The sequence below is a fragment of the Amblyraja radiata genome, chromosome 31 (assembly GCF_010909765.2).
Source record: "Amblyraja radiata isolate CabotCenter1 chromosome 31, sAmbRad1.1.pri, whole genome shotgun sequence".
Lineage (NCBI taxonomy): Eukaryota > Metazoa > Chordata > Chondrichthyes > Rajiformes > Rajidae > Amblyraja > Amblyraja radiata.
Window position 1 is genome coordinate 20717717 of NC_045986.1, and position 11627 is coordinate 20729343.

The 11627-nt window shown below is 42.4% G+C and overlaps 1 protein-coding gene across 6 annotated transcripts in view; it reads left to right on the forward strand.

The window, feature by feature from the left end:
* Positions 1 to 9095, forward strand: part of ece1 (endothelin converting enzyme 1) — a 215498-nt gene extending 206403 nt beyond the window's left edge. For all 6 annotated transcript variants that reach the window (XM_033048028.1, XM_033048029.1, XM_033048032.1 and 3 more), the window contains 3 exons: positions 3284 to 3474; positions 5697 to 5792; positions 7780 to 9095. In XM_033048028.1, coding sequence (XP_032903919.1) covers positions 3284 to 3474; positions 5697 to 5792; positions 7780 to 7956 — 464 coding nt within the window. In that variant the 3' untranslated portion in view covers positions 7957 to 9095. The remainder of the gene's footprint in view (positions 1 to 3283; positions 3475 to 5696; positions 5793 to 7779) is intronic.
* The last annotated feature ends 2532 nt before the right edge of the window (positions 9096 to 11627 follow it).

The window sequence follows — 11627 nt, forward strand, 5'->3', positions numbered from 1 at the left end:
CTTCTGTGAGCTATTTGCTTCGATCAGCCTTTCTTGGTTTCCTCCCTATCTCAGACATTTCTTTTGATGTGTCCACCCTCCCCCCCTTTCACTACTTAAAACTCATGTTAAATAAAGCAGTGCTGGAGGAACTCAGCAGGTCAGGCAACATCAGTAGAGGAATGAATAGACAATGTTTTGGGTCAGGACCCTTCTTCAGACTAAATTCCTCACTCACTTTAAATAAATTTAATAAAAGGCCATGTGCATCACCATCACCCTGTCCACAGATGCCTTCTGAACTATTAAGTATTTCTTGCATTTTGTTTTTTTTTGCCTATTCCAAATAAAAAGTAATCAAATATTCATGGAACATGACTAACCTTTAAAACATACCAGAACATTTGGTGAGGATTTTTAATAATATGAATGTAGAACAAGTAGGTTTTTAATCATTATTACTTTGTATAAGATCTTGATTTGTGGCAGTAGTTATTGGGAGCAAATGTTGGTCAGAAATTTTGTTCGTGTGATATGATTAATTCTTTCTTAAATTCATTAATTCTTCCTAATGATCTTTAAGACTTTACTGTGCAGGAGGAACTTCAGACGTTAGTTTAAACCAAAGATAGACACAAAAAGCTGGAGTAACACAGCGGGCCAAACAGCATCGCTGGAGAAAAGGAATAGGTGACGTTTCGGGTCGAGACCCTTTAGACTGAGAGTCAGGGGTCTGAAGAAGGGTCTCGGCCCGAAACGTCACCTATTCCTTTTCAGACTTTAATGTCCGTTTTCAACAGATATCTTAATTGCTTTCTTTGACTGTTCTTTGCTGATTTGCTCATTCTTTATCCCTGCAATCCGAATAAATTGCTATTTTACTTGAAGACAAACCTTAAAAAGTAGCAGGATGAAAATGTGATAAAAACATATGTAATTATTAAGCTGTACAAAAATGACAAAGGTTCTCGACCCGAAACGTCGCCAATTCCTTCTCTCCATAGATGTTGCCTCACCCGCTGAGTTACTCCAGCATTTTGTGCCTACCTTTGATTTTACTAGCATCTGCAGGTCTTTCTTGAACAAAGGTTCTCAACTTGAAATTATTTGAGCATCACAAGATCAAAAAAAGGAAAACAAAGTTACACTAAGCACATGAATAATACAAAATTTGGTATATGATGCATTACAACGTTGTGAGACATGTCCATCACATTTCAAAGTCCACAATTTTACGTGCAAATTTATTTTGTTAGTAACTCTTAATATACACTTCCTGTTCTGATCTTCAGAAAACTTCCTGTTCAGGTCCAAGAAAACACCTGTCACATTATCAACAGTGACTTCAAAGAAATTTCTTCCACTAATTGATCATAATAACTGCTGAGAGCAAGTAGCCTCATTAACGTTTAACTACCTCCTCTTAGGGGGAAATGCTCACTTTAACAGCAGAATAACAGAAAAGCATTTCCATCTTTAAGTTGTAAAATCTATAAATCTATCGTCCAACTTGTAGCCAGATGGGATCGTTAGTTTAAAGCTATTTAACAATTTGGTTACATTAGAGAATAATTGACACAAGCACATGAAAAAGTTGTTGATGGATCTCAAATTGTGCACAAAAAATCTTGTGTACAAAGATCAAAACACATTTTGGGAATTATTGGAGTTTTACTGTAAGTTCATAAGTGATGGGAGCAGAATTAGGCCATTCGGCCCATCGTCTACTCCGCCATCAATTATGGTTGATCCATCTCTCCCTCCTAACCCCATTCTCCCTCCTCCCCTTCTCACCATAACCTCTGACTCCCGTACTAATCAAGAATTTATCTCTGCCTTAAAAATATCCATTGACTTGGCCTCCACAGCCTTCTGAGGTAATGAATTCCACAGATTCACACCCTCTGGCTAAAGAAATTCCTCCTCATCTCCTTCCTATAGGAATGTCCTCTAATTTTGAGGGTATAACGTTTGGTCCTGGACTCTCCCACTAGTGGAAACATCCTCTCTACGTCCAACACACAATAAATAATAAGCATGTGCAGAGTATCAGATTGCACCACCTTTTTGAGAGAATGATTCAATATGTCCCACGTATGTATTTACACAAAACCTCCATAATCTAGCACACTTGGGATTTAAGTGGTACCAAATTAGCAGTTTTTCCAGATTGTTAACACCTAAATGCAATTTTAAAATTCACTTTTTGTTGGATGCCACAGATTTATTATAATGTAATAACTTTTCCATTGAAACTGGTGGGGAAAAAAAGTAGGGAAATGGAATCTTGAAACCTATAGGAGATGTCAGAAACAGGGCCTTGATGAGTTTTAAAAAACCCATTGGAAACAGGTCCTCGAGAGCACAGTAAAATGAACATGAATTGTTTTTCTCGGTCCAGTAACAGAGTTATACAATTTCTTACACTCTATTGCCCCACGATTCTTAATTTACCCTCAAATCCTCAACCAATTCCTTTCAGAACGGCCCCATCAAATCATATTCTGGCGGAGCATTTCCCTCCGTAAAACCTTGCTGCATAAAAATAGTTTACATTCCTGTTGTTGCAAGTTTTTTTGTTCCCTTGAGTGACTGGCCGTTTTGCTAATGATCTAAGTTTCTCTCTGACATTCAAAAAAATTTCAAATGCTATTAAGATTTTTTTAGAAAATGTTGGAAAAACTCAACAGTGTCTGTGAGGGAAAGAGAAACAATAAACTTGCTTCTATCTTCATAAGTTTTAGGAACAGAATTAGGCCATTTGGCCCATCAAGTCTACTCCGCCATTCAATCATGGCTGATCTATCTTTCCTTCTCAACCCCATTCTCCTGCCTTCTCCACTTAACCCCTGACACCCATTCTTGGTTCTTGGTTTCTTGGTCCTCCAAAATATTCCAAATGGAATTTAAACTGGAGATGGTGAAGGGAGGGCTTAAGCCAGAAAGGGTTATTGGGAAGAAAGAGCTACTTTAAATTTAGTTGCATCTGGTTGGGTAACTATAGTTGGGTGGAGATTATTCCATGCTTTAATTGTGCGGGGGAAGAACGAATTGCTGTATACATCTGTCTTTGTAGCTGGGATGTACAGACAGATCTTGGGGTCAAAGTCCATAACTCCCTGAAAGTGGTAACGCAAATAGATAGGGTAGTAAAGAAGGCATATGGTATGATATGATATATATAGATAGGGTGGCATTCTAATCGACACTGACCTATGGAGTGTTTCTTCTTATTTACTCAATCAAAATTATTAATTACTTACAATTGCTTACAAAGTTATTCCTCTCTTATGTCATTTGGCAGGCAGGGAGTATGACAAAGATGGCAACCTGAGATCATGGTGGAAGAACTCCTCAGTTGAAGCCTTCAAAAATCAGATTGAGTGCATGGTCGAACAGTACAACAACTACAGCATCAACAGTGAGCAAGTGAATGGCAGGAAAACACTGGGTGAAAATATCGCTGACAATGGTGGCTTGAAAGCAGCTTACCATGTAAGTACCAACTGTTCACCAACATGCCTGGTGCAGCTTTCAGAATATTTACGGCACTTGTAATCCAAGATGGAACTTTCTGATGGACCAGTGTTAGGGAAGAATCTTGTCCGTGGGTCATTAAGTCATGAAATTAGATGTGTTAATTGGATATCCTTGAACGTCCAGACTGATGCTATCCAAGTAATTAAATAGTAGATCCTAACACCATGCTGATGTATGTCATAGAGCTCTGCTGAACTAAGTTGCCTCATTTTTCAGAATGGCAGGATTCCATAGGGAGTAAACCCAGAAACAGGATTTCACTGACTTACATTCATCTTACAACAAAGCAGTGAGGTGGCAGCTCTGTTGTATTATCGGGCCTAAAGGGGCCACAAAATGGCTTTGGTGTGTCCGATTGAACAAATCCCCTAAGCTTTTTATACCTACATTAAAGACAAGAAGGTACATTTGCAGATGATAGGAAGAATGCTGGGGTTGCAGACTGTGAGGAAGGCTGTGAAAGTATACAGCGGAATATAGATCAGCTACAGAAATGGGCAGAGAAATGGCAGATGGAGTTTAAACCGAGCAAGTGTGAGATGTTGCACTTTGGGACAAAAATGTAAGGGGAAAATATGAAATTAATGGCATGATCCTCAACAGCATTGATGTACAGACGGATCTTGGGGTCAAAGTCCATAACTCCCTGAAAGTAGTAACACAAATAGATAGGGTAGTAAAGAAGGCATATGGTATGATATGATATATATAGATAGGGTGGCAAAGAAGGTGTAGGTCAGAGCATTGAGTGCAAGAGTCAGGATGCAGCTTTATAGGACTTTGGTTAGGCGGCATTTGGAGTATTGTGTGTCGTTCTAGTTGACCCACAGGAAGGATGTGCAGGCTTTGAAAAGGGTGCAGAAGAGGTTTACCAAAATGATGCCTGGATTATGGGGTATTAGCTGCAGGGAGCAGTTGGATTTACTTGGATCGTTTGCCCTGGAAAGCATGTGGTTGCAGGTAAACCTGAAAGAAGTATATAAAATTATGAGAGAAATAGAGAGTGCAGACAGTCAGAACCTGTTCCCAGTATATCAAATACTAGAGGGCATAGTTTTAAGGTGAGAGGGGCAAAGTTTAAAGGAAATATGCAGTGAGTCATGAGAGCCTGGAGCGTGCTACTGGGAGGTTGTGGTTGCGACAGATATGATAGTGGCATTTAAGAGACTTTTGGATAGGCATATGGATATGCAGACAATGAGGTGACATGCCTTACGTGCGGGCAGATAAGAGCTGGTTTCGCATCAGGCATTGTGGGCCGAAGGGCCTGTTCTTGTGCTGTAGTGTTCGATGTTCTATGTATTATTCAAGGTCAACAGACGATTGGCCTTCATGACCAAAGCTTTAAAATGTACTTTGCGGTCAGACAATTAAAGATAGAACTCTGAAATCTTACATTCCTGAGCAATCTGTCCGGGCCACTAAAGTTTTTCAACCAATATGTTGTGGCTATATCAGTTGGTCATCTCGTTATTTAAATGTTGCTCCACACCACCCAGTCAGCTCAGCTGGGTCGTTCGTTCTCCTCCTTCTATTCATTACCAACATTTGTTGGTGGCTTCAACAAGCTGCCATCTGATTTTTCCCTGCATTTGGTGCAGCTCTTGCCACACTCTTCAGTCCTGCTCATTGCCTGTGGTTGGTTCCCAACTAGAAAACAATTGTGCCATGAGAGGAAAATTGGGCCATAATGTTGTAGATGTGTCATTGCAAGTTTGTTCAGATTGTCCGACATTTCTGGTCAATAACAAGAAATGGCTCACCAGGGGGATAGATAGGGTAGATGCACAGAGTCTTTTACCCAGAATAGAGGAATCAAGAACCAGAGGACATAGGTTTAAGGTAAGAGGGGAAAGATTTAATAGGAACCTGAAGGGTAACTTTTTCCATACAGAGGGTGGTGGGTATATGGAATGAGCTGCCAGAGGAGGTAGTTGAGGCAGAAACTATAACAACATTTAACAGATGTTTGGACAGGTACATGGATAGGAAAGGTCTGAGGGGATATAGGCCAAACGGACAGGTGGCATGGGCAAACTGGGTTGAAGGGCATGTTTCCTTGCTGTATGACTAGTATACCACTAGTTTACCATGCAGAGAAGATGTCAGGAAGAATGTTTATATGGATTTGACATGAAAGGTCGATTCACCAGCTAATAGGCAACTTTGCTTTTCAGGCCTATGAGAACTGGATAAAAAAGGATGGTGAAGAGATGATTTTGCCAGCCTTGGGCCTCACTAATCGACAACTCTTCTTCGTGGGATTTGCCCAGGTGAGTACTTTCTTCGGTCACTGTATTTACTTTTCAAAGAAATGTAGCTAAAGGGTTGGATTTTCATTCAGGGACTAAATCCCGTTCTCGTAGATATTTCCACTTGAATTTCTGGTGTAACACTTCAATAATTGCAATGCTTGCTCCAATAATGCTTCCCCAGTGTTAACTGGGAACCTTTCCAGTAAAGTGATCCTGAGACCTTTCTGATCATCGCCTCCAGTTGGCCCAATGTACAGACCTCCACTAACTGGTGTTCAAAGAATAACCAGGACCCTTGACTTGGAGTTCTCGAGCATGGAAGTGTGCTTACAAGGACACACAGCATATCCTAATATTAAAATGTTTTATATGCTTTGAATATCTCTGACAATTATTTTTATTTTTTAAAAAGGTAGCAGTAATCAATACATAAAACTTTTTTTTAAATCCCCACGCCGAGAGTTATTGGTCATGTGCCAGTCTAACCTGACATCAATTGCTGGGGTGGATTCTTTGGGAAAAGTAGTGGGAATCAGCTCCACTGCTCTGCTCACTGGAGAGCACAACTTCAGAGCACAGCATTCAGGGAACCGGCCGCATTCCAGCTCACAGTCAGGAGGATCTCAATCTTGCTAACATTTGTGTGTGGACATGATGCAAGTTCCTGCTATTTCTTCCGTTCCCATAGAACATAGAACAGTGCAGCACAGGAACAGTGCAGTCTGCAATGTGCCAAACATGATGACAAGATAAACTAATCTCATCTGCCTACACATGACTCCTACCCCTAAATTCCTTACATATCCATGCGGTGACCTAAAAGTTTCTTAAATGCCGCCATCGTAGCTGCCTCCATCACCAACCCTGGCCGTGTGTTCCAGGCACCCACCACTATGTGTAGAAAAAAACTTTCCCCACAGTTCTCTAAACTTTACTCCTCTCACCTTAAAGTTATGCCCTCTAGTCTTTGATATTTCTATCCTGAGAAAAAGGCCCTGACAGTCTATCATATATATGCCACTCAACATTATAGATACTTCTATCAGGGTCTCCCCCCTCCATCCATCCCCCCCCACCACCACAATCCCCTGCATTCCAGAGAAAACAATCCAATCTGAACAAGAGTCTCGACCCAAAACGTCACCCGTTCCTTTACTCCAGAGATGATATCTGACCCGCTGAGTTACTCCAGCTCTTTGTGTACATCTCTACGTGTCTCCAATCTTTCCTTAAAGCTAATACCCTTTAAACCAGATATCATCCTGGTTAAAAAAAAAAAGACAAAGTGCTGGAGTAACTTCGCAGATCAATCAGCATCTTGAGAGAACATGGATAGATGACGTTAAACGTCACCTATCCATTTTCTTCAGCAATGCTGCCTGACCCGCTGAGTTACTCCACCATCTAGTCTCTTTAATTATAAACTAGCATCTGCAATTCCTTTTATCTCATCATTTTATCTCATCATCGTTATCACATCAATCTCTTCTGCGCTCTTTCCAAAGCAACCATATCCAGTGTAAAAAAAATCATAAGAATTCTAGTCTTACAGCCCAGTAGGAAATCATCAGCCAGTGGAACTCATTCGGGTTGTTTGGAGAGGCAATCCAATTAGTCACAATCGCCTGTTTCTCCACGGTCCTGCAGATTTTTGCTCCTAAATGCAAACATTCAATTCCCTTTTGAAATTTAATCTTGAACCTACTACCTTCACCGTAATGTGGAAGCTATCTGGTGCTGCTAAGTTACCGCACAGCCGCTAGGGATTTCAAGAGTAATAATGATATTCCTGTAATGAAGGAAACACGATACTTTTAAGGCCGAGACAGATAGATTCTTGATTAGTATGGGTGTCAGGGGTTATGGGGAGAAGGCAGGAGAATGGGGTTCGGAGGGAGAGATAGATCAGCCATGATTGAATGGGGGAGTAGACTTGGTGGGTCGAATGGCCTAATTCTGCTCCTTTCACATGAAGTTATGAACATGAACTTTTTTGCCTCCTCAGGTTTGGTGCTCCATACGGACCCCGGAAAGTGACCACGAGGGGCTCATCACGGACCCTCACAGCCCTTCGATGTACAGGGTGATCGGGACTATAGCTAACTCTGTTGAATTTTCCCAGCATTTCAACTGCCCCCAAGGAAGCCTGATGAACCCTCTGCAAAAATGTGAGGTCTGGTGAATGAAGCAAAGACCAGGAGAGTTGAAAGCCCTGATTCCTGGAGCAGCGCGGTGGGGTTGGTCTGAATGTCACATCCCACCGCAACTAAACGGGTCACTTCTGCACCTTGTAACAAAGGGAAATTTATTTGGCTGTACTTTTTCTGAAAAGCCTGTGGATCTCACAGTGTGAATATTTGTAACTTGGTTTCGCTGGTAACACTGGAATCTGTGGGAAGAGCGCACAACCAAAAACAAGGTGACATTTGATGACGTTGTTGCAAAGTCAAGATGCTGTCCTCCAAAACAATAGTTGCCCTTTTGCTTCAGAACATTTACACTTTGGTAGTTATTTTTACTTAGTAAGTTTAAAATTTTAAAATGTTAAGGAGTAGGCTTGTGGGGGGGGGTTTCGGGGTGAGAGATAGGGATCGTCTTTCACGGATAGCCGGTCACTGCACTGGGATCTCCATTCACATTGATCTTCCGCCAAAGACGGAAAGTCCCCAGGAAGTCCACCGCACAGGTTTTTAATTGCTGGCTGTTTGTCTCTATCGTCTTGGTCTAAGTACACTGAAATGTTATTGATCAGAGAAATCATGAGTTTGTTTGGACGCACGGCTTCATCCGTCTCCTTTCGTTCTCACTGCTTTTGGCCGATTGAATTGTCCAAGTTCTTTATCTGTGGCAAATTGGCCGGCAGATGGCGGCGGCAGATGACGCAAGGCAACTAATTAGCCTCTTAACTAACTTGGATAATTTAACTAATCAGCTGGCTTACCTCTTCCCACCCAATGTCCCAAAGAAACCATGGATTAACTGAGACTCCAAAACAATGGGGGAGGGAGAGTTGGGAGAGTGATGTGATTATGGCGAGCAATTATGACGTGGCCTTATTAAAGTCAGCGCTTTTAAATTGGTTCCATCAAAGTAAGGCAGATTTCTTTCAGAACTGCCATTTACTTGTATGTATCCCAAACCTCTCCAAAACCCATTCACGTGTCACTAATCAGTGCCTGAATCTACATATCTTCATAATTTTTAGCATCTATTACTGCAAAACCATTGAGCTTACTTTTGAATGAGCTATCTTAATTGCATTTTTCAACAATAATAGTGTGCTTCAGTGGAAAGCATTGCTTTTAAATGTGAATGAACCAATGGAGAATGAGTTGCCTTTTTAATCTTTAATGATGCCCTTTAATTGCTTACCCTGGTAATCAAATGCTTTTAAGACATAAACCTGTCCTTCGCTATCTCTGTTATCTCATCCAGCCCTTAAATCCTAAGATGTCACTAGTTCCGGCCTCATTTACTTCCGCAATCTCCCTTGGCCCAGCATTTCTGAGTGCGTGGCCTTTTGTTGAACAGGGAGGTTGAGCTCATGCAGGAAGATTCATTTGACTGGTTCCTGGGATAGTGCGATTTTGGCATCGCAGCAGAGACTGAGTAGACTGGGACAGTATTCACTGGAGTTTAGAAGAATGAGAAGAGATATTCAACAGCAATATTCTGAAACGATTCGACAGGGTAAATGCACGAAGAATGTTTCAGCACTTGAGGAGTCGATCACCAGGAGGCATTGTTTCAGAATAAGAAGTCAGTTGTTTAGGATTAAGATGAGGAAGAATTTCTTCTCCCAGGTGGTGGTGAATCTTTAAAATTTAAAATTTTCTATCCTGATGGGCTATGGATTTTCACTTCTTGTGTCTAAAATGGAGATCAATTGATGTCTGGACATTAAGGTATCAAGGAATATGGGGAAATTGCACTGAGATAGAAGATCAGCCATGATCATGAAGGGCAATGTGGTTCAAAAACCAGACAGCCGACTGCTCTTATTTATTTTGTAAATGAAGGTCTATTTTTGGGGGCGGAGTCAGTGCATGATGACCACTGAGGCATCGGTGGCTCGGTGGCTCGGTGGCGCAGCAGTAGAGTTGCTCCCTTACAGTGCCAGAGACCCGGGTTCGATGCTGACTACGGGTGCTGTCTGTACGGAGTTTGTACGTCCTCCCCGTAACCGCCAGGTTTCCTCCCACACGCCAAAGACGTGCAGGATAGTAGGCTATTTGGCTATGGTAAAATTGTCAATTATCCCTATGTGTAGGATAGTGTTAGTGTGCAGGAATCGCTGGCCGGCACGGACTCGGTGGGTTGAAGGGCCTGTTACCGCACTGTATCTCTAAACTAAACTGAACACTGCTGGTTTCTGTGGGATCACAAACAGCTGGAATGTTTGAAAACATAAAATGCCAATGATCTGAACGATTAATCCAGCAGTTCTAAGTTGTCAACAACTTTTTTGTAGTAATTTGATTGAACTTTAAAGCCTGATGAGTGACCAACACTGGAAGCCCGGAAAGCGGTGCAGCTCCAAAGTGCAATGAGGGGAAAGAGCTTGTGAGGGGGAGGGAGACTGCACAGAATGGAAGGTGACTCTGTAAAACGGGCAGGACTGGAGGGGCCCCTGCAGTCAGCTGTGAGGAAAATTGGGAAACCAGCCAAGGTGCGGCTGCAGAAAGCACAGCTGCAAGAGGCTCAAAATCTAAGACATAATAGTGGGCGCAGTCAGTCTTTGATTCTCAGGCGGTCAGAGTTCACCGTATACGGGTGGTCTTGATCACACAAGCCTGCCTCATGTTGGTGATTTGCACTCATTGCGAAGAAGGCCCCTCAGAGTGAAGATCGACTTGCTCCCACTGCCGTTCTCTGGGTGCTGAGGTGAGTGACGAGGCAAACATTGGACCTTTAGATCTCGCCCAGTCATGAACTATTTTAACTCCCCCTCCCATTCCCACACTGACCTTCCTGTCCTGGGCCTCCTCCATGGCCAGAGTAAGGCCACACACAAACTGGAGGACAACAACTCGTACTCCGCTTGGGTAGCTTACAATCCAACATATGAACATTGAATTCTCCAATTTTAGGGAACGTTCCCAAGCTTTTCCCCCTTCCTTTTCCCCCCATTCTCTTCCATGTGCCCCACCTGGATGTGCACCGTTTCTCCCTTTCTCCTTCCCTCCCCTGTTTCCACCCACCTATATTTTTTCTTCTGGCGTTGCATTTCACACTTCTATCCTTATCTCTCACTTTTTGTCTTTTCGTCCCTGTCAAGCCCTGCAAATCAATCCCCCTCCCTCATCTGTATCCACCCATCACTTGCCTAACTTTATTCTGCCCCCACCTTTTTTCCACCTTATTGCCCCCCCCTTCCCAAATACAATCTGCCTGAATAAGTGTCCAGAACTGAAACGCCACCCGTCCATGCCTTCCAGAGATGCTGCCTGACCCGTTGAGTTACTCCAGCACTTTGTGTCATTTTATGTGTGTCATTAGTACATGGGTTGGATCTATCCTGTTTGTGTTTGGCTGACCGGCCCGCGGTGATTACTGCTGTTTTCAATTCTCCTTTCTCCAAACTTTAACTTCATCGGCTGCTGGATGGAGCCAAATCCCGATTGCATTGCCACTGGGTCACAGTGCGATATCTAGTGCACTGGATGTCTTCTGCGCTGGATTAACATGGTGGGGAGTCAGTCACATAGAGCTCCACTGCAGCAGATAAATTATCTTTCCTTGAGTTTTTGTGTACTGTGAAACATGGGGGAAATGTTAAAGATTGAATGCATTAATGAACTGAGGCTGATATTATGTTGTCATCAGGATTATTTTGGTGGTATAGCAATCACA